A 24,353-nucleotide genomic window follows, 5' to 3' on the forward strand; every position below is an offset into this window, starting at 1 on the left:
TTGTTGTGACAACAGAAGTAACTGTTGGAACCAATACTGCCTCGGCCAGTGAGGAGCAATTAGGATAAGACTGCAATGTTCCCTCTTCATCTTTTGCAGAATCCTCGGGATTAATGGCATCGGGGGAAAGTGTCTGCATAAATCCCTGACCATCGCATGGACAGGGCATTCCCTCTTGATCCCCATTGAGGAAATTTGCTGGCGTAATAAAGGCATTTGCTGTTCTGTTGCGTTCAAAACAGGTCTAGAGTTGGTGTGCCCCACATTCGGAAGATCCTGTTCACCTATACTTGTTCCAACTCACACTCGTGGCAACCTGCGAGAGATCTGCTGAGGTTGTCGGCTAGAGAATTTTGAGTTCCTTTGACATGCTCCGCCCTGAGGGTTATGCAATGCTTGATAACCTACTCCCACATCTCTTGAGCTTCCTGTGATAGGGAGAGAGACCTCGTCCCCCCTTGCTTGTTGATGTAATACATGCTGGTGGTATTGTCCGTATGCACCAGCACCGAGGAGTTCGCAATTCTCGGAAGGAATGCTTGCAGAGAGAGGGAAATGGCTCTCAGTTCGAGACTGTTGATGTGTTTTTGCTGCTATTGTGGATACCAACTACCCTGAATTTGAAGGTCTTGGAGGTGTCCTACCCACCCCTCCATAGATGCGTCCGTGGCCAGGACAAACTCTGGGAAAGTGGCCAGGAACGTGAGACCCGGAGATAGATTGCTTCTTTTTGACCACCAGTGGAGAGCCTGTATCATTCGTGTGGTCAACTTCATGGAATCGTCGAATGACCCTATGGCCTGCTGCCATTGTTTGTGCAGCTCTTCTTGCAGCGGTCTCATCCTGAGTCTTGCAAGTGGGACTAAACTGATCGCTGAAGAGCACATCCCCAGAAGAGAAGCGAATGTTTGGACAGAAACTGACTTTTTTCTTGAAATTAACCTTGCCAGGCTTTGTAATTTGTTCTGGCGATCCTGAGACAAGAACGCTTTGCATTGTTGGGTGTCTAGTGTTGCTCCCAGAAAGGTTAGAACTTGGAGGGGTTGCAACTGTGACTTGTTGGCATTGAGAGTAAGTCCCAGATTTGAGAATAGATGAAGGTAACTTTTTACCGCTTGTCTTGTAGCCTGTTTTGATGGACCCTTGAGCAGCCAGTCGTTGAGGTATGGAAAGACTTGTGTTCCCTGAGACCTCAGTGTGGCAGAGACTGGAGCTAGACATTTTGTGAATATTCTTGGTGCTGATTTCAGCCCGAACGGGAGCACCTTGAATTGAAAGTGGACGCCAGCCACCGTGAATCGTAGGTATTTGCGATGTTTGGGGTGTATAGGGATATGGAAGTAAGCATCTTCCAAGTCCAGAGAAGCCATAAAGTCCCCTTTGTTGAGGCAGTTCAACACATCTGTTAACGTCACCATCCGAAAACTCAGAAACGTGTTGAGTCTGCGCAAGTCGAGAATCGGGCGCCACTCCCCCGATTTTTTGCTTATGAGGAAGAATCGAGAGTAGAATCCTTTCCCTTTTTGCTAGACTGGAACTCTTTCTATTGCATTCTTGCGGAACATGTTTAAAGCTTCTTTGAACAGTAAGTGAAGTAGAGGGGAAGGAAGACCCTTTGGCGGGGTCGTAGGTGGTTTCCTTAAGAACTCCAGAGTGTGCCCTCTTTGAGCAAGGTCGAGGACCCACTGATCTGATGTTATGTTCTGCCATTGTTGGAAAAAAGCTGAGATCTTCGCGCCCACAGGGAGGGGAGAAGGTTCGACTGGAGTCCAGCAAAGCTCATTGTCGTTTATTTGAGTTGCTCGATCGCCGGTGTCCGCCTTGACGAGAGAAATTGCTTGAAGATGATTGCCTGTACGAAGACTGGTAATAAGGCTATTTGTATTGAGACTGGTATTGTCTGTTTTGCTGATTGTGGTAATTTCCTCTCGAGGAAAATCCACGACCCCTTGATCCTCTGAAAGATCCTCTCTTATACTGCAGGGTACCCAGCGACTTAGCCATGTCCGTGTCTGTCTTGATGATCAATAAAGTGTCATCTATATGCTTACCAAAGAGTGATTCACCATCGTAAGCCATATCAAGTATTTTAGTCTGCACCTCAGGTCTAAAAGAGGTTGCCCTGAGCCATCCCTGACGTCTGAGAACAGCAGCTCCTGATAGCTGCCTAAAGTTAGTGTTTGCAATATCTAAGGCGCAGTCAATTATTTCTGATGCAGCCCATTCTCCATCGAGCACTATCCTTTGTGCTCCCTGCTGGCGATCTTCAGGTAGCAGCTCCAAGAATTCCGATAACTCTGACCACAGCTGGCGGTCATAACGTGCCAAAATTGCCAGAGAATAAGCTGCCTTGATGGATGATGCAGCATTGGTGGAGAACTTTTTTCCTATCAAGTCCAATTGTCTGCCCTCTTTATCTGGTGGAGTTGATATTGGGGTAGATTTTTTTACCTCTGTTGTGCGGCCTGCGAAATTACAGAATCAGGACGTGGGTGACCCAGCAGACAAGATGGAGTATCTGGTGGTGCCCGATATTTGTTTTCTATTAGAGGAAGGACTGCAGGAATAGAGGCAGGCCTCTTCATAATCTTACGGCCTACCTTCCAGATAAAATCTATACTTGGTATAGCCCTGGTAATTTTCCTATGCCTTTCTTTAAAGTCGTGAAGAAAACAATCCGACTGCTCAATAGTGACCGGAAGTTCAAACCGCGTAGCGGCCCTTTGCATGATATTATGAAAGCCGCCAATATCCTCACGTGGGGAGTCAGATGGTTGCGGTATAGGAGGCAAAGGCATGGGGATTACATATTCATCCCAAGGATCTCCAGGCACATTATCATTAGGCAATTCGCCTTCTTCTCTTTCATCTTCATCTGATGATGAAGTATCCTGATTTCTTTGTGGTATTGGCTCTACAAGGTGTCTTGGTGAGGCAGGCTCTTGTGTCGGTGGTGGTGGCGTAGGTGTAACCGCCGTAACAGTAGGTACGGGCAGAGTAGAGGTTGTAGGTGGAAACCTCTGCCGATAGTCGGCCAACATGGCTTGTAAATCCTTAATTAATGAAGGAGGAAGATGACCTGTGTCCTCCGAACGTGGATCCCTATGTGACTGTCTATGATAAGGCGTAGACAAGTCTTCTTGGCAAAAATGCTCATGGAAGTCGTCCTCTTCATCCTCTTCCTGACATTTTATCTGTAACTCTGATGGATGGCGTGCAATCCCAAAAGGGCCTTCCTCCTCATTGTCATCTTCGTCAGAATCTTCTTCCTCTACATATGTCTCCAAGATATGTGAAGGTAACAAAGGAGAAAAATTGGTATATTCCTGTCTATGGTATGTTTTCAAATGAAAATGGGTGTACGTAACAGGTGATGCTTGAGACCCTTGAGGTAACACAGACCAAAATTTCAAAGGTGGACCTTTGGTCATAAAAGGGCTCTTCGTCAACATGGGCGTCTTGATCAAAGGTGCAACAGGCGACTGTGTCATAGATGGGCTCGTCGTCGACGGTGCTGCCATCGATGGGCTCTTCGTTGACGAGGCCGTCGTCGATGGGGCTGTCGTCGATGGACTCTTCGTCGACGGGGCTGCCTTCGAAGGACTCTTCGACGACGGGGTCGTTGACGGAGTTCCCGTCGACGGAGCCGTCGTCGACGGGATTGCCGTCGGCGAGGCCGTCCTCGACGGGGCAGTCGTCGACGGGCTCTTCTTCAATGGACCTGCCGTCGATGGGCTCTTCGTCGACGAGATCTTTGACGTCGACGGGTTCTTCGTCGACGATGACTTTGGCAGGGTTTTCGTCGACGATGACTTCATTGATGGTACTGTCGTCAACGGGATTGACATCGACGAGGTCGTCGACAACGATTTTGAAGAAGGAGTGACGAAAGTAGATTCTTTAACCCCAGAAGTTTTCTTAGAGGCCGAAACTTTAGATGACACAATGAGAGAGGTTATAGCTCTTGTAGAGACCATAGATGAAGATCTTGCAGTAGAAGAAGTCACAGAGACTGTGTGAGAAGACACCAGTGAAAGAGTCTTGACCTGGGCTTTACTCACTGTTTTAGTTGCTGAAGATTGGGTAGACTCTGAAGGCGGAGGTAAAGGTGATCCAGAAGGAGGTTAAGACGACCTCCTTGTGTGTTCTGAATCTCAATGAGAGGATCCCTCAGGAGAAGAGCTGTCTCTGGATCTGGCTCTTTTGCTGGAAGTAGAGGCCCTGTCATCATCTGTAGAAGAAGATTTGAGCCATAAAAGAACTCTTGCCTCCCTGTCCCAGATGGTCTTGGCAGGGAAGGTTCGCTAAATCCTACAATCCTTTACAATGTGATTAGGATGTAGGCAGTAGATGCAGTCTTTATGCTGATCATCTACATGGACCCTCTTTTTATCACAGGTCCTGCAAGCCTTGAAGAGAGTTTTCTTTTCAGACAAACTGAGTAGGCACTCAGGGAGACTCCCTTCCACACGACGTGCGGTGAAAATCTGAGGAGAATTGCCTCTGCTGGGAAAGTTCTAGAGGGTGCTGGTATCTGATTGGTTGGAGCTATTTTCAGCTCTTTTCATATAACGAGTTAGATAGGCTACTAAGCTTTGGGCCTTTTGGGCCTACTGTCTTGTCAGCCAACTACAATCTTATTCTAAGGCACTGCTTTTATATGTATTTTTACCGTGGGACTTCCGCCTTGGCGACGGGGAAGGATTCAGTCATGTCGATCTATGAAAGATACCCCAATACTGGATAAATTTTGTTTTATCTCGATTGCTATTTCGCCAGGGATCTACTAATTGGTATTCTAGCTTAAGGGCTTCCATAATTCTTTTGGTGTTCGGTTTCAATTGATTCTTATTTTTATTTGAAGTGTCTTTTTTCAAATCCTGTTGAAATTAAAATCCCCACCTACTATAAGCTGCCCCGGAGCTCCCCTTAAAAGCTCATTAATTTTGACCAGACTAAAAGTGTGATCCGAGACCGGACATTATTAATTTATAAAATTCATGATTTTCCCCTGTAACCTAGCCATTACCCATAGCCATCTCCCCTGTGGATCTCTTTGAACTTGTAGAAATTCCCAAGATAGTTTTCTGGAGAAATAAATAGCAACTCCTCTCTGGGCCAAACCAGCCGATGCAAGAAATACATGAGAAAAAAAACCTGGGTAAAAATAATTTAGGAGAATTTGACTTTAAATGTGTCTCTTGAAAGAACACCACTTGGGGATTAAAAGATATCAGCCATTTTAAAAGGGTGCCGTATTTTTGCGTATTTAAAATTCCATTAGCGTTGACTGATAAGATTTTACATTTGTTCGTTTCCATAAAGGTTTCTATTTGCCAGATAGCCTCGAACTTCTGATTGTGTAGTATCTGAACCTTTTGCTCTTACTCTTTTTACTGATGTTAACCCTGTCCCACCTGTCCTACCCCTAACAAGAAAACCCGCCTCTCTGAAATGTGGAAAACCCCCTGCCAGCCATGCTGACCATATTTCGCCCCTCCCCTCAAGCCTGGGTGTCATGAAAGCACACCCCAAGTGTCCCTACTAATCCCTGACACCCCCCCCGCAAGGTTATCACTATTAGTTGTTTAAATTACCAGCAGGCACTACAAATATTTGGGATAGAAGAAGCACAAGTGCTACCAATTATCTATCTAGCAAACAGTCTCCCACCATATAATAAATCTATGAAAAATTAAGAAAGGAAAAAAAAAGATAATAAATCAGCCGGGCTAAAGATATTCTTCAGTATCATAAGACTATTCTAGGGAGCATTCAGATCAGCTTGCATATTGGAGGAGGGGATCCTCAACTATTGCTATTGTTGAAACAATCCATATTTGTTTATTCAAATACTAGCCCCTGCTGAGATCTCCTTCAAGAGGGGATTCTTGTTACATTATCTGGAGGGGTGGGAGCAGTAATTTTAGGGTTTGATCAGACTGCAAATTGAGAGATGTGTCTTCCAAACACAAAACACCTTCTCATGCATCCCCTACACATTTCACTGGATTATCAAACTGAAAGGCAAGGACCAAGTCATCCTATTGGTGATGACAGGTTCCATTCACATCACGTATGATAACAGCAATCATTCATTGTATCTAAGGACTGTAATACTATGGATCACACAAAAGAAAACGATAAAATAGACATCATGGTAACTGTAGATATGTGCTGCATATTCTGGTCCTACATTTAGGTACTTTGAGGATTACTGTTACACAGTGGTGCTGGAATAATTTTCATAGTTGGGGTGCTGCAATTGACGTTACATATCCGAAGTTTCAGTGGTTGTGAAAAAACCAAGCAACCCATTTATAACAAGTGTAGCAAATATATTCAGAAGGAGAGTGGAAGGGGGGTGGTATGTAGCAGGCGGAACTTTGGACCACAATTCCACCACACTTCAGAATTACAAAACACTTTGTGTCATTTGTGCATTCTTAACTTCTGATATATTCTGAAATATGTTTAGTTCTTTAATGTGTTGAAAAAATGTCATCCTACAGATTTTTTTAGACTGTCTGTACCCCAAGAATTCTGTCACATAGTTTACTATACAAAATCTTCTCACTTCAGAGAACGAAATATAATCATCAGTCTCCATGTTCAAAGAAAAATCAGTTATTTGTAAGAAGGCCCAGCCTGGCATCTGACCTGCCTTTAAAGCACAGCAAATGTGACAACATAACACAATAATTAAAGGCATCTTTATTCATCAATCACCTTCTGCAATCCAGCTTGGTTATTTTGGGGGTGCTGTTGCATTCCTCAGCACACCTACTTCCGGTGCCTATGCTGTAAAATGCAGGTTTTGGGATCTATACATTTTGTGCGTATTTGCACAATCTTCATAATTTCTGTTGAAAACTGTTTTCGCCATGGATTTTTCTATTTTGCAAATATCCTCCCTGGATATTTTTATATAAATATAGCTTTTGAAAGTCCAGATAAGGGCCACATTATTTTGTTAGCCTTTCACGCTGATATTGCAGTTTTATTAAAGGGGAGGTTTGGTCACTTTTTCACTCCTTACGTTTTATTTCCTGAAGTTTCTAAGATGAAAGTGAGTATGAGAGATAAAAGAAATTAAGGAGAAAACAATTGAGTTCATGTGGTAGTGAATGAAGGGATCCAGACGCAGATTTCGGTAAGTAGAATAGAATATTTTTTTCCAGGTGAAGACCCACGACGGCGAGCTCCCATCCAGTCCAGATCAGCAGCCAACTGATCTAGGCTCTAGAACTGTATGAGGACTCGCAGCCTGGGTCACAATGCAAAAGAGAGCATAAATTACAATTTGAATACAAACACTGCACTAGCAGTGAAAATAATAATAGGCATACCACGGTTCAATGCTTTAATTTGAAAAAAGACCCATTAAGTGCTGACAAGAACAGCTTCCACAGAGATATATTTTTAAAAATAACATGCCGAGATGCATAGCATTTGAAGGTAAACCAGCCTGGTTCTTGTCTGTACCCCCAGACAATTCCTGAATCGGGTGCAAACTCTTGTTTGTTTGTGCCTGGATCGGAATTACAATCCTGGCACGCATTTCACCGCAAGCAATTTTCACCACCATTTTCTCCAGGTAAACTTGACATATTTTGCGTGGGCATATTGCTCATGTTTTGGATATGTGCACCATGGAACAGGTGAAAACATGCAGTTTGGGCGTTATACCGCTTTTGAAGGTGTTGAACTTGAACGGGTATCCAAATTACATACTCAGTATTACCATACCTAGTGGTATCAGCAAATGCTGGGTGAATATATGTCTAAGATTACATAAAAGTCAGAACGAGGGCCCTTGTTGGCTAGTGCTGTGCCCTTTTCAGCAGAAACAGAATATTTGCAGAGATTGGTAAAAAACATGGGGGCTTATTTACAACTGCCTTTTAAAATGGGAAAAAAAAGTGATGCACCGGTGGCGCAAGGGGTGTGTAAATAAGCCCCATTGTGTGCGCTCACTCACCTCAATATGTTCGTGGTTTGTTGGTACTGGTATAAACTGAGGGAGCCTCTTGCTCAGCCACATGGTGATGTCCCTGTTTGTATTGACAGCAAATGGTTCATAGCCTTCTTGAAGGCCGCAGATTGTGAAGTACTTCAGGGTGCTGACATCTTTTCCGTAGTTCATGCGTCCCATCTGAGACAAACCAAGGCTGCACACTGGTATAAATCCTGTGAAAGAAAACAAAACATACGTAATGGGTGCTAGAGGTATGACTAGAAAGGAGTCAGAAGAGACAGAATGGGTGAATCAGTATTTTTCATGTGGAGTCAGGCTACCTCGCCAGATTCTGGAAATGACACGTGCTAATATGAAATCACACACCGTCTTCAAGGCTATAAGTTTGCATGCTGCAGTAAGGCTGCATGCTTGAACGTTTAGCACCACAAGTCACAAGCAGTTAATGACACCTATGGTCCAGCAGAACTGGAAAACCAGGAAAGTCATCTTACCTAACACCATTCCAATTCTTTTCCACTAGAGACTGGTCAATAAATATATCAAAATCCCTAGCTTGCAGGATAAAAGGGGGTTTAGGGAAGAGTCAGGTCTGCAAGGCCTTGAAGAATGTGTTGACAGGGGACATGATCAACAAGTTGAAACAACAGCAAGTTTCAACTGTGCTCTGTGCACAGCCAGCAGCCGCATTAAACTTGAGTTTTTACAGAAACGAGATAGACTCATCCAAGAATTTTCTTTTTTTCAACTACAAAAATGCCCAACCTCCTATGTGAAACGTACTACCTTTACAACCTCTGAGGCCACGGATCGTAAAAAGCGCCAGGATTAGCAAAAATCAAGCAAGGGATCTCAGTTGCGAACCCTAGCGAGCTTTGAATTACATTCATGAGGAATTAGTGTCAGTGTTAATTTGTAAAATATGAAGTGCAGGTGCTCAAATGTTTGTCAAGGCCAAACCCACTTTTTTCTACTACTTCTACTGTCTTACTATTCAGTTGGACAACTTGGGTGCCGTGCTGTGCGCCTAAAGAGGAAGGCACCTGTGTTAGTCAATGACAGGCGTCTCTCTAACATCACAGCAGCAGGCCTTAATATGTCTTCCAATAACAGGCATCTCTCAGACAGTGTTAACAGGGGTCTCTCAGTGTTATAAATCATACCTCTCAGTGGCAGTGAGGAGTCTCTCAGTGCTCAAGGCTGCAGCTGTATCAGGGACAGGCAGTGAGTGCCTCTCACATAGTGCATGGGTGCACTTTATTACTGGCCTTCTCAAGCACTTATTTATTATCAGGCTCATTCCACCCACAAGGGAGAGTCCAGGCACCCTTCAAAGCAGACGAGATTATAAGGTGTTTCAAGGGACAGCCCCACTATGAGAGGTGCGAGGGGTGTGTAGCCTCTGTCCTCCGGTTCTGCAAGGGAAAGAGCCTCACCTAGAGGGGTGCGGGTGTAGTAGCCAGCCACTGTCTTCCGATTAAGGGTAGGCACTGCGGATGCCCTCTGCATCATCCACAGAATAAACTCCGGCTTAGCCCCCTCTTATCTCAACCCCTTGGCACAATCATACCATCCCTCTCGTAATCTTCGATCTTCTAATCAAAACCTACTGTCGGTTCCTAGAATCAAGAAAGCCAGAATGGGTGGCCGCTCATTTGCTTGGCTGGCTCCCTCACTCTGGAATTCTCTCCCTCTTCAGATACGAACTTAATCTAACTATCTCAGGTTCCGTGGACAGATAAAAACCTGGCTATTTGACATCTAACAGCTCTCCTCTGACTCTTCCCTCTCACTTTTTTGGTTTTAGCGCCGGGAAACCTACGGGTAGCTGAGCGCTTTAGAAATGTAATTATAATAATAATAATAATAATAATAATAATGTATGTGTATCGCATTCGGCACTATATTACAAGAAGGCGGCGACTGGCAGCAAGAAACAATCTATGGGGTAGGGAGGGGTATGGCACGTGATGCTTAAACAACCAGAGAGTGATGCCGGTGTTTTAATAATATAGGAGGAGATATTGAAATTGGAGACATCGTCAGTGTCAGTCATTGTGCACGTCTGTTTGCAGCATCGAGGAGTCCAGCACTCCAGTCTGTTCTTAGGTAATGCATGTTCCATCACTATAGCGCTGAGCAGGAATTTCCTGTGTAGGTCGGAGACTCTTGCACCACCGGAACTGCAGTTGTGTTGAAAGGATGCTTGACCAGTACTCACAATAAACATGCAGTCTCGTAGCACATGACAAATAGTCAAAATGCACTTGCCTAAAACTGCTCTAACTGCATTTGAACACGGAATTATTCACCCTGAAGCTAGTGCTGCGCTGTGTGTTTCCTGAATATAAAGGATCTCATCTCCTTGAAATTCTAAAGCACGATTGTAAAGGATTTCACCGGCGAACCCTCTCTCCTACGCACCTTAGTTAAACATAAACCCGAGAGTTTGTGACTCAAGAGATGCTATGTCTTTCTATTGAGGCCATCCTTTCAGTGGGGGAACACAGAACCAGCCAGACTAACACAGGCTTGTTTCAGCTGACTTGCATTTGGAAGCATGAAAATGGAGAAAGTGGAAACATGGAACTGATTAGCAGTTTCAAGTTACTATTATTAATTGACATTAACAATGTAAACGTGCATTAAAACAAAGTACAATAGCACACGGTTAGTAAAAATGAATTTTCTTTAGATATGATAATGTAACTGAAAAAGTTATATCAAAATTCATAATTTATAAAACATCAATGTCGGCGAGCTTAGCAGATGCGTAGACCCGGGCCTGATAATTAAGTGTTGGTGCTAAGCACCGGAAAGCACCAGCACAAATTAAGCACTGATTAGTGTTAGAGCTTAATCGACAGTGAATACTAGACTCCATATGTCCTCGATCTAGTTTAATCAATCAGAGGTAATATCATTTCTTATAAAAGATATCCTCTGGTATTCAGAGTTTTTCATGACTACTACTGATGTGAAATTCCTCAGGCCAGGCCTTGTGGCCAACAACTGGAGTGCACTTCCTTTGATCGTGCGCAGCTAGGGTTGGCCGCCTGTTGCCAGAGGTCAGACTCTGCAGCCACCAGGCAGCTGCAGATGGCCAAAAGCCAAAGGCAGTGCGCAGCAGAGGGGTGGCTGCCCACAAGGGTGTTGGGTACAGGGACAGGCTGAAGGCCATGTGCAGTGAGTACGTTGGCTTTGGGTTACCCACAGGGTTTGGGTGTATGTTCAATTTTGAATATATCATTCATAGGAAACAAATGAAGGTTAAAGTGACATTATAGATAAGTATGGCAAAAATATTTTAGCTTACTGAAAAAAAAAGAAAACAGAAATTTACTGAAACGAACTAAATGTTAAAGGGAGGTTATGGTTAGGCGTTAAAATAGTGTACAAATTAGTTGAAAAAACAAAAAGAGCTCAAATTCACCAGTTATACTTTACTCGTTTGACATTTCACTTTTAACATGTCATGAGTGATTTAATATGTGAGGTCATAAGCTGTGCATGGCAAGTGTGCAAGTTATATTTAAGTCAGTAACTTCAGGAACTAGTGAATTTCAGTATTGTTTGCCTTTTAACTTTTTTTTATCTCATTTCAACACCTACCTATAACATAACTCTAGTCGTTGCTTTTTTCAGTGCCTTTCTGGGGTTATTTTTTAAGATAAACTTTCTGCCTTTTTTCTTATTTGATTGGAGTACTAGTGCTGGGTGACACCAACGATTTCCAAGAGCAATCATAGGGGCTCTATGTAAATGTTAAATAGCATTAGTACTAGGACAGAGATCGGTAACTTGCAGGCATGGAAGGGCCTCGGAGCTGTGCTGCAGGCAGGGGACAGCATTGTACACTTCACGAGTGGTGGCCATGGCCTCAGTGCAGGTTGCTGCGTCAATGACGGCATAGCTGACAGAGTCAGTGTTGTTTTTCTTGGGTTGCAGCACCAACCGCATGATTCCAAGGGCCCAGGTACTGGAATTGGCACTCTTGGGCAATCAGAAGTCCAGCAGAGGAGTCCAGGTGCTCCTTAGCAAGATGCAGGTGAATTATTTGTGTCCCTGAGACTTCTGAAGAAGAGACAAGCTCTACTTCAAGCCCTTAGAGAATCTTCTTAAGCAAGATACCACAGCAAGGCAACTGAAGGACAACCCAACAAAGCAACACACAGCAAAGGGGCAGTACTCCTTCTGACAGCTCTTCAGCTCTTCTTCTTCGCAGGATCCTCTTTGTCTAGAAGTAATCTAAAATTCTGGGGTTTAAGGTCTAATATTTATAACCAATTTTTTCGTTGATGTCTTTTTTTGTAAGAGTCTCTGAGCTCAGTAAAAAACAGTTCTGTCCTCCCTGGTCCAGCTTCACTACAGGATGTGGAGACAGCATTGTTCAAAAGAGGCGCAGCATAAGCAGGTGCTAGTGAAAGCTACGCCCACCACTCTATATGCAGACCAGGTCTATTCAGCCCAGCTATGAGTCAAGCGGGCAAGGCAGGACACATCTCAACCCCCCCCTATGACAGTCTTGAGTGAATGCCCATCCCCAGCTCATGTTACTCCAAAACCAGACAATTAATACACAAACAGGCAGAGGCGCACACAATGAAAATGCCCACTTTATAAAAGTGAACATATAGGGGTTAAGTCCTAAGAACCGGGGCCAGGTAGGGCTATTCAAAATTCTAAACACAAAACAATGAACCCCGCTCCGTACTACTGTGCACTCCTACTCCTGATGGAGTAACAAACAGTCAACTCTTTAATCTGTCCGAATGGAATTTTTTATTAGACCATTACTGTTTAAAAAAGTTCATCAAAACAATTTATTTTGGACTGAAAAAGAAACATAGACTTATCAAATTCACACATGAACTTACACGCATATACAATTCACAATAACATACACTTAAAGACAAAAATGGACTTATACACTGTGAAAAAATGATTAGCAACAGCTTGCAACATTACAAAATCAGCAAATGAATTCATACATTAATCTGATGCAAAACACATTTTTAGAAAAATTTACATCATATACAAAATTTAGTAACAAACATGAAGATATCCAATGTTATGAACCACATATGTTATTCCAGCTCCAGCGTCAAAAGAGTATCTGAATAGTGTATTAATCATTTATCATTTATCCAATAGTTTGCTTCAACACTCGTCATATTCAGAATTAACTAAATGCCTCCCAAAATGCATTTTGGGAGGCATAAGTCTATGATTCTTTTTCAGTCCCAAAGAAATTGTTTAGATTAACTTTTAAAGAAAAAGGAATGGTCTAATAAAAAATTCCATTTGGACTGATTAAAGAGTTGACTGTTCGTTACTCCATGAGTAGTAGGAGTGTACAGTAGTATGGAGCCGGGTTCATTGTTTTGTGTTCTGCACTTTCCAAAAGTGACATTTTCAAAAACAATTTAAAAAACACCTTTACTAAAAGATGTGTTATTAAATTCTGAGTTCATAGAGCCTAAACTCCAAATCTCTAGTTGTTCCCAATTGGAAGCTACCCGTGTAAAATGTTACAGTGCAGCTCTAATGAAAGCCTATCGGACAGCCATCCTTTCAATAGTGAAAAACGAAATACACAGTATTTCACTATCAGGACATGTCACACACTGTAGTGCATGCCCTACCTTTCACATACACTGCACTCTACCCATGGGTGACCAAAAGGCCTACATTAGGGGTGAGTTACATGTAAGAAAAGGAAAGATTTTGACCTGGCAAGTGGGTGCACTTGCCAGATCAGCATGGCAGTTTACAACTGTGCGCGCAGACACTATTGTGGTAGGGCTGAGACACATTTACAGGGCTACTCGTGTGGGTGACACAATCAGTGCTGAAAGCCCCTAGTAGCATTTGAGTTACATGCCATGGCACACACAGTGCACTTTAGTAGGGACTTACCAGTAAATTAAATATGGCAATCATGGATAACCAATCATAATCACAATTTATACAGGAAGCACTTGCACTTCGACACTGATCAGCAGTGGCAAAGCACCCAAAGCATCTAACCCAACAAAAATGAAATCCAGTACATGGTCAAAAATGAAGGAGGTAGAGGCAAAAAGTCAGGGGAAACTATGCCAAGGACGGCAAGCCTAACAAAGTGTAATCAGGGTAGGAGCTAGCTCCTCCCTAGCCATCCTATCACACCCAGGCCCATTGTCCACTTTCTGGAAGGAGTACACATCTCACGTCAGGGAGGGAGCAGGGGCCAGGTAACACCTGGACTTTGGCATAAAGGAACTTTTCAGTTTGGGTAGAAAAATGCCAACTTTGCAAAAGTGGCATTTTTCGAAATAGTAATAGTAATTTAAAATCCGACTTTATCATTAGGTTGACTTTCAATTCCTATTAAAATGAGCCCTTAAACTACTTTTCCAGCCAGCTCCAAACTAAAGTTAAGCATTATAAGGAGCTATAATGTACCCCAGTGTTTCCTATGAGAGAGTCTGGTTTGCTGCAGTGAAAATGACTTTGTAGGTTTTTTAATGTCAAGACATGTAAAACTTTAAATATGCATGTCCTACTTTTTAAACGCCCTGCTCCCCACCCGATGAGCTTTTTAGGCCTGACTTACCGGCAAGTATTAAAAAGCAAGGTTTAGGCATGGCAAAAGATGTATTTTGCCAAGTGGAAATGCCTGTTTCAACTGCACACACAGTCTGCAATGGAAGGTCTGAGACATGTTTTACAGATATACTTTAGTGGGTGGCACAATGAATGCTGCAGTCCACTAATATTATTCAATTTAGTGGACCTTGGTACAGGGACTCATAAGTAAATTAAATGTACCAATCAGGTGCATACCAATTTTACAGTGGAGGGGAGAGCACAAGCACTTGACCAGTGGTTAGCAGCAACAAAAAGTCTTAATGCCAACCAAAACAGGTCCAGCAGCAGAAGGCAAAACTCTGGGGTGCACCTACAAAAAAAGCTAACTTTCAACACCTTAAAACATTTTTGGCAGCAACAAGCAGCAGAATGTCAGCTGCCTTCCCTCATCACTCTCAGGTCTCCACACACCTGAAGGAGGGAGGTCCATGTGGGCAGACTCTTCCCCTGCCTCTGCTTCAATGATGGGCAGAGAGCACGGTGTTGGGCAGGGAGGAGGAGAGACACTACAGAGCATGTTGAGGCTGGCAGGAGTCCAGGTAATAATATTTGGGTGGAAAGAGGGACTGATAATGCTGACAATACTGGGGTTGAGTGGCAGGACTCTGGGTAGTTTACATTAACATGCTGAAGGTGGTAGGAGTGGATGGAAGGTCATTAGATCATTTTAGATAGTTGTGAAGTGCTCCCCCATGACCCCTTTAGCGTGGCACTGCTGATCTGAGTTGGGGGTAACAGGTTTTTGGGAGATATGCATAACATGAAAGTGTAAATGAATAACTGAAAATAAAGGAGATGATTTTCACCTTGGCTTTCTGAGTGCCATCACAGACTAGTCAAGTTTCACTCTTGTTGTGTATTTGATGTTTCTCAGGTCCCCTCAGTGAAAAATATCCCTGTTATTCAAAACTACCCAAGAATAATGATATATGTGCTTGACCCACAGGAATTCTACATGAAAAGTTTCATTAGTTCATACTTTCTAGAAAAGGTTTGTCATTTTTTTTAAATGACAAGTTTGCAATACATTTTGTTACTCCAGGATTAAATGAGCCTGTAACTGTAACAATGGGTATTAAGACATCCAGCATTTCCTCTTGGAGGATGTTACTTTAGAAAAGGTTTCCTCTTGGAAGTTCTCATCAAATCATTAAGGATACAACTTTAGAAAAGGCAGTAAACAAAGAGAGCACCACAGTACAATGAACCCAGTTCCCCAGAGCAAGGTGAGATGTAGGTGCAAGTTCTCTACAATGTAATAATCTTGTGGTCTCTAGCTACATGGGCACCATACCTTTCGTGTGGCACTCTGCTAAAAACTCCCACAGAAGATTAAAAGGACCACAGTACACTGCACATTGCATACATCGAGTGCCATGAAAGAAGACTCAGCCCAACATCTGTGTCTGTTACAATTTATTTATTTATATATTTACCTATATTGCGCAACTAATATCCAAAGGTGTCTAGGCACTTTAAGTCCAATCTCCTACCAGAATCGAGGAACAGAGACAAAAACAAAATAGGAATGGAAATGTTGCAGAGACTAGGCCTTAAACAGCCAACCAAGTCTTCAGACCCTTCCTAAAAGATAACAGGTCTGGTGAGTTTTTCAATGAGAGTGGCAATTGATTCTTAAGTCTGGTAGTAATGTAAACAAAGCTTTTGCCACCCCATTTAGAGAGTCGTGCTTTGGGAACTTCCACTAGCCGGTGTGAAGCGGACCGCAGCGTTCTGGTAGTTGTATACCAGGGGAATTGGTCAATCAGATATGCAGGGCCCTGGTTGTGCAGAGCCCTAAAGGCAATGCACAGTGCCTTAAAGATGATTCATTTGTCCACCAGAAACCAATGAAGAGTATTAAGAGCCGCCTTTGCAGAGGCGGCCCTAAAAAGCAGACGGGCGACAATACACTGTCCACGTTCAAAACATCCCTAAACGTGTTTGAAGAAAGCATTTATCTTTGATGGAGGAGGATCCAAGAATGACCAACACCAAGGAAGGCACATCATTCACAAATAAGAAAACAAGTCACTTACCTGTAACTTCAGTTATCCAGTATTAGTATCTTTCATAGATTCACATGCCTGAATCATTCTCCGTTGCCGAGGTGGGAGTCCCACGGTAAATAAAATAGCAGTGCCAAAGGTAAATAACAGTAGTAGGCCCTAAGGAAAAAGGCCTGAGGCCCAAATCTTAGTAGCCTATCTACATCATTATGCTAAAAAGACCAAAGTCTTTGTCCCAACCAATCAGCTAGCAGCACCTTCTAGAACCCTCTCTGCAGAGCCAGTTCTCCTCAGATTTTCGTTAGCACAAGTGGGAAATGAGTATCCCAAATAGAGAACTGACTCTCCGGAGAGGAGGGTGGATGCATGTGAATCTATGAAAGATATCAATACTGGATAACGGAAGTTACAGGTAAGTAACTTGTTTTCTTATCCAGTATTGAAGTATCTTTTATAGATTCACATGCCTGAATCAGAATAGGAAGCAGTATGCCAGGTAGCAGTCGGTTGCGGATGGTGGGAGACTTGTACTGATAAACTCCCAGATACATCATTATTAACAACCAACGAGAGAGGGGCAACTGAACTTTTCAGAAGTAAAACATGATCAGAAATTCAAAAGAACATGCATAGAGTAGAAAGAACATGGATATCTAATGTCACGTACATCCATTTTTTAAAATCAAAACATGTTTATGTACATAAATACCTTAAAATACATTATAACTGTATATCAATACATAGAAGCCTTCTGTATAAATACAAATTTAAAGAACACAGGTTACCTGAAGCTGTTCTTAAAGAAATAGGTGTCGTAAGACAGCCTGACCAACTGCGGCATCCTCTTGACTCGTTGATTGCAGGCAGTAATGTCTCGTGAACGTGTGGATATTTTTCCATGTCGCAGCACGGCAGATATTTTCCAGCGTCACTCCTGCAAACAACGCTGTAGACGCTGCCACAGCTCTTGTGGAGTGAGCCTTGACCTTTCTCAGTAGACCTTTCGATTTGATATAGCAGAACTGGATTGCGGAAGCTATCCACCTGAAAATTGTGGCTATTGTGACTGCTGCACCAAGCGTGGTTTGACCGTAAGCCACAAAGAATTGATTAGATTTCCTGAAGGTTTTTGTCCTTTGCAGGTAGAATTTCAAACATTGCTTGATGTCCAAAGAATGCAGTGTTCTTTCTGCCGGTGTAGTAGGATTTGGAAAAAAAGCTCTCAACTTCACTGGTTCATTTAAATGGAACTGTGATGGTACTTTAGGTATGAATGTTGGATTAGTTCGAAGAATGATATAGTCCTTAGAGAAATGCAGGAAAGGTTCTTTAATAGTGAATGCCTGAATTTCACTTACTCTTCTGGCAGACTTTAAGGCTAGAAGTAGGGCGACCATCCATGTGAGTTACTTGATGTCGGCCTCATGACTGGGTTTGAATGGATGTTTCATCAGTTGTGAGAGAACCGTATTGAGTTCCCATTCCGGTGGAGGAGGCCTAACCGGAGGATAAGTTCGGAAAAGACCTCTCATGAACTATTTGATTAGAGAGGACGAACATTGTGAGGGAATGTTGGCAACTTTCCTGAACCTGGATAGAGCCGCTAGATGGACTTTTAAGGATGAAAAAGAGAGACCAGAGCGAGCCAGATGCAGTAGATAAGGAAGAATTTTCTGTGCAGGAGCTTCTATTGGGTGTATACTGTTAGAGTCACACAAAGCAAAACCTCTTCCATTTAAGACGATAAGTCTTCAATGTGCTTTGTTCTCGGATTTTTGTAAGATGTCATGGCAATCCTGAGGAATATGAAGGTCTTGAAATTCTAAGAAATCAGGAGCCATGCGTGTAATTTTAGAGATTGAGGGACTGGGTGAAGTATCTGTCCCTCGTTCTGCAGCAGCATTGTTGGTGTTGGAAGAAGACGGATTGGACCGTCCTGGGATAGCAAGAGAAGTTCTTGGAACCAGTACTGGCGCAGCGGAGCAATCAGGATGAGACGGCAGCCCTCCAATTTCATCTTGCGCAACACCCGTGGTATCAACGGGATCGGGGGAAAGCATAAGCACAAATCCCTGACCATCGCATGGACAGGGCATTCCCTCGTGACCCCTGTTGAGGGTATCTGCTGGTGTAATACAGGCATTTCTTGTTTTCCTTTGTTGAAAACAAATCCAAAGTCAGCTTGCCCCAAGCCTGGAAAACTCTGTTCACTTGAACATGCTCCAATTCCCAATCATGGCAGCCTGATAGGCACCTGCTGAGTTTGTCCGCTATTGTGTTGTAGAGGCCTCTGACATGTTCTGCTTTGAGAGTTATGTTGTGAAGTGTTAGCCATTCCCATAACTCCTGAGCTTCCTTTGACAACGTCGCCGACCTTGTCCCTCCTTGTTTTTTCACGTAGAACATGCTGGTAGTATTTTCGGTTCGAACTAATACCGAAGACCCTGCAATCCTTGGAAGGAACGCTTGTAAGAATAGGAAGATTGCCCACAGTTCCAGACTGTTGATGTGTCATTGTCTGTACTTCTGAGACCATTTGCCTTGGACTTGTAAATCTTGGAGATTACCACACTATCCCTCCATGGAAGCATCTGTTGTCAGAACGAAGTTTGGAGGCTTCTGTATGAACGTGAGTCCTTGTGTCAGATTAGGTAACAGTGACCACCATTGAAGAGCATCCACCATTCATGGAGTGACTTTGATGACGTCGTCGAAGCAACCTGTCGCTTGTTTCCACTCAAGATGTAGTTCCTCCTGTAAAGGTCTCATTTTCAGGCGCACCAAGGGGATGAGATTTATGGCCGATGAACACATTCCGAGGAGTGAAGCGAACAGGCGAACAGAAAGCGACTTTCTTTTTGAAACCTGACGTGCCAATTTCTGGAGGCGAAGCTGTCTTTCTTGAGATAAGAATGCCTTGCATTGTATTGTGTCTAGACGTGCTCCCAGGAACGGCAGGATCTGCTTTGGATGTAACTGGGATTTGCTTATGTTCACAGTTAGTCCCAGGGATGCAAAGAGATTGCGACATGTTGAAATGGCATTTTTTACATTGAGCTTTAAAGGACCTTTGATTAACCAATAGTCCAAGTAGAGGAAGACCTGGATTCCCAAAGAACGCAACGTTGCTGCTACTGGGGCCAGGCACTTTGTTAAGATTCTTGGAGCCGATTTGAGTACAAACGGGAGCACTTTGAACTGATAATGTGCGCCAGCCACAGTGAATCGGAGATACTTTCGATGTTTCGGATGAACCGGGATGTGGAAGTAAGCGTCTTCCATGTCTAGGGAAGCCATAAAATCTCCCTCGTTCAGGCAGCTCAGAATCTCTGACAGAGTGACGATACCTGTTTTTTGAGGAACCTGTTGAGGTTGCGAAGGTCCAGAATTGGTCGCCATTCCCCTGGTTTCTTTTTGATGAGGAAAAAACTGGAGTAGAAACCTGGCCGTTTATGAAGAACCGGGACCTTTCATATAGCGTTCTTGAGAAACATTGAATAAGCTTCCTTGAACAATAAGTGAAGACGAGGGGGAGGGGGTCCCTTGGGCAGAGTTGTTGATGGCTTGGTGACAAATTCTAGGGTGTGCCCATGCTTTACGAGGTCTAGCACCCAGCGGTCGGAGGTCATTTTCTGCCACTGATGTAGGTAAAAAGAAATTTTCGCACCCACAGGGAGGGAAGGAAATGTGAATGGCGCCCAGCTGAACTCACTTGTTTCTACGAGAGTCTCGCCCTTGATTGTTGGAGCGTTTTCAGCCTCCTTGGTGAGAGGAACCAGCCATATTAGATTGGCGGTACGATGACTGATAAGATTGCCGATATTGGGGCTGATATTGTCTGTTCTGTTGATGGTAACCTCCTCTAGAGGAATAGCCACGCCCTCTAGCACCTCTGAATGTTCCCCGTTTGTACTGTAAGGAACCCAAAGATCTTGCAGTATCAGTATCTGTATTGATTGCTTCGAGGGCTTCATCAATATCTTTGCCAAACAAAGATTTACCGTCATAGGCCATGTCTAATATTTTGGTTTGGACTTCTGGTCTGAAGGTGGTAGCCTTTAACCAACCTTGGCACCTGAGAACTGCAACACATGCCAATTGCCTGAAATTTGTATTGACTATATCCAGAGCGCAGATGATGGTTTCTGAGGCTGCGCACTCTCCTTCCAACAAGATCTTTCTAGCCTCCTGCCGTTTGTCCTCTGGTATAAGGTCAATCAGACCAGCCGTGTCCGACCACATTTGGCGATCATAACGCCCTATGATCGTCAACAAATTTGCTGCCCTGATGGAGGCGGCAGCCATGGTTGAGAACTTTTTACCAATGAGGTCAAGACGACGTCCCTCTTTGTCCGGTGGTGTAGTGATGGGTGTGGCCGGATTTTTAGACCTTTGTTGGGCGGCCTGTGAGATGACTGAATCCGGCCTGGGGTGACCAATGAGGCAGGATGGGCTGTCAATCAGAGCACGATATTTTTTATCAATCCGTGGAAGCACTGCAGTCACGGATGCAGGATTCTTCATAATCTTGATGCCCTCAGTCCATATGTAATCTATTATTGGAATTGCTCTGGTAACTTTCCTAGCCTCCTCTTTGAAATTGTGGAGGAAACAATCAGTTTGTTCCACAGTCACCGGAAGCTGAAACCTAGTAGCAGCTCGTTGCATGAGGTTATGAAACCCACCTATATATTCTGGAGGTGACTCTGATGGCTGTGGAGTTGGTGGAGATGGCATGGGAAGAACATAAGAATCCCACGGATCCAAGTGAGGATTCTCTTGCAGCTCACCCTCCTCACCTTCATCCAAAAAAGTGTCCGGAGTTCGAGCAGGCTGTACAGGCTGGGGCCGTTGAGGAGGTTCTGTAACTAGAGACATTGGTGCCGGAGTCTCCGGTTGAAGTATAGGATCAGGCACTACCACAGGCTGGGGCGGTTGAATGACTTGCTGCGGTGGAAAGAGCTGCCTATAATCAGCTAGCATAGCCTGTAAGTCCTGAATGAGGGTAGGAGGCAGATGGCTGGACTCTGAAAACCGAGAATGCCTCTAGTATCCTGTGTGGTGAGGAACAACAATGTCCTCCTGGTAGTAGTGTTCCGTGTAGTCTTCATCTTCCTCATCTTCTTGACATTTAATGTTCAGTTCTGAAGGACGACGAGTTATTTAAAAAGGTCCCTCATCGTCATCGTCATCATAGTCATCATCCTCCTCTTGGGCATATGTGTTGAGGAGGTGAGATGGAGTAAGTGGTGAGATATACGAACAGTCTTGTCTCTGGAAAGATTTAAGCTGGAAACCTTTCGAAGAAATAGTTGTTGAGAAAGTCTGCACCGCCACTAAAGACTTAGCAGAAACGGGTTCCACTCCTGTAGATGGTATGGTCGTTGATGAGGGTAAAGAAGATACATTAACCGTCGATGGACTTTTCATCTCAGTCGTCGTCGACGGGATCATCGTTGACAAAGCAGACGTCGACGTAAGCATCGTCGACGGACTCGACGTTGACGGGACTATCGTCGACGGAGTCAACGTCAACGGGACCATCGTCAACGAACTCGACGTCGACGGGACCATCGTCGACGGGCTCACCGTCGACGGGACCATTGTCGGCGGCTCGACGTCGGCGGGGCACTCGACGCCGGACTTGACTTCTTCTTCGACGGGGCAATCGTAGACGGCACAGTGGATGTCTTTGTCGACGACGGAAGCTTCGTCGGCGGTAACTTTGTCGAAGAGTGTTTAGACAGCTTAGTCGATGAGGCTTTCGTTGACGGATCATTGATGACGGTTTTCTTAGATACTATGGAAATCCTCGTCGACAGGATAGGAGAGGTAATAGAAGTGGTAGAAATTGTCGCCGTCGACGAAGGAGCTGAAGCTGTGACAGAGATAGTCGACATAGGTAAAGCTGAAGAGAAAGAACAGCTTTTACTCACGGTTTTGATTGATTGCTTTTTAGAGTCCTTGAGAGCTGAAGCTTCTTGAGAAGGACCTTAAGTGGACTGTGAGGATTTGAGATGTTTTCTCCCCTCACTTGACGCACTGTCCTGAGATCTTGCTCTCTTGCTGGAGGTAGAAGCTCTATCATCCTCTTCAGTTGAAGAAGATTTGAGCCACAACAGGACTCTAGCCTCCCTATCCCTAAGAGTTTTCGAAGGGAAGGTTCGGCATATCTTACAATCTTTAGCCTCATGCTTAGGGTACAGGCAATAGATACAGTCCTTTTGTTGATCATCAACATGGACTCTCTTTTTGTCGCATGTTCTGCAAGGTTTGAACAAGGCCTTCTTGTCAGACATCATGAAGGAAAAAACTGAGTAGCACTCAGGGAGACTTCCTTCCACACGACGTGCGGTGAAAATCTGAGGAGAACTGGCTCTGCAGAGAGGGTTCTAGAAGGTGCTGCTAGCTGATTGGTTTGGACAAAGACTTTGGTCTTTTTAGCATAATGATGTAGAAAGGCTACTAAGATTTGGGCCTCAGGCCTTTTTCCTTAGGGCCTACTACTGTTATTTACCTTTGGCACTGCTATTTTATTTACCGTGGGACTCCCGCCTTGGCGACGGGGGATGATTCAGGCATGTGAATCTATGAAAGATTCCCCAATACTGGATAAATCTGAACATGATTTTTAACTTACCCTCACATTTCACAATGCTAGTGCACATTCTCTCCACTCACACTGCAGCCTAGGCTTTAAAATTGACATGGGAAAAGGCTTGCTAGGAGTTTATGCCACAACCAGAGAAGAACATCCTTTTATCCTCACCTGTTAAACACACTTAGCAGAGCAGGTATGTAACTTCCCTTTTCCTTGACTGAGGCCTGGTGTCCTGTAGCTCCATTCACAAAGGGAAAAAACAGACCCAGCCAGATTGCTAATGATTCCGAATGAATGGATGCTAATGAGAAAACCAGATACCACAGTGAGCTGTCAATTCCCTGCCTGAAAGGATCTCCAATAAATATAGCAACCATACACCTCCTCTGACCACTGAACCACTGAACATTGACTTTTAGCAAGACCACCTCCACAGGCAGTGACCGTCGAATGACTGCGCCCACTTCAATAACTCTTTAGGAAAATGGCACAATGAAAGTACAACCAGACTATTTGTAAATTCGAGCTTGAATTGATTGTTGATAAGTCTTTGTACACCACTTGGCCTTTTCCTTGGGTCATCGATGCATAATTATTTGTGCCAGACAGGGACAGAATGATTCATACTGTGTGCACATGTATTCATGTCACAGTAAATATTTTACTAGAATCGAAGGTTAATAAAGCTTCTAGCTCCAGTAACCTAAAGGTAAACACATCTTCTCTGTAGCATCTCATTGTACGGTGCTCAATAAAAAAATATATTTGACCAATACCCTTGGACACCTCTTACTGCAATAAAGATGGCAGAACCTATGATATGCCCTATTTACTTTGTCTCTTAGGACATAACATACTTAGAGGTAAGACCGCTCATGCTGTTTATCTTTTTATACAACACATGCAGAATTGTCATTTTCACACTGTTCAGTTATTAAACTCTTCTTCTGTTTAAATTAGGAAAAACATACAAGCAATAGTCATCTAAATAGACCCTACGCTCTACAGCCTAGGGAGTGAATAAGATAGCATAGTGGGGTATGTGTGGTCTAAATTCTCACCTCCATGAAATGAGACCTGAATTAACAGAGTGAATACATTATGGCTCTATAGACTCTCCCATGTGAGGTCG

At 43.7% G+C, this 24,353-nt stretch overlaps 1 protein-coding gene across 1 annotated transcript in view; it reads right to left on the minus strand.

Moving 5' to 3' along the window:
• Positions 1–24,353, minus strand: part of RYR2 (ryanodine receptor 2) — a 3,481,211-nt gene that overhangs the window by 2,083,181 nt on the left and 1,373,677 nt on the right. The window contains exon 30 of the mRNA XM_086925791.1: positions 7,982–8,190. Coding sequence (XP_086781917.1) covers positions 7,982–8,190 — 209 coding nt within the window. The remainder of the gene's footprint in view (positions 1–7,981; positions 8,191–24,353) is intronic.

Source organism: Lissotriton vulgaris, chromosome 6 (assembly GCF_964263255.1).
Source record: "Lissotriton vulgaris chromosome 6, aLisVul1.2, whole genome shotgun sequence".
Lineage (NCBI taxonomy): Eukaryota > Metazoa > Chordata > Amphibia > Caudata > Salamandridae > Lissotriton > Lissotriton vulgaris.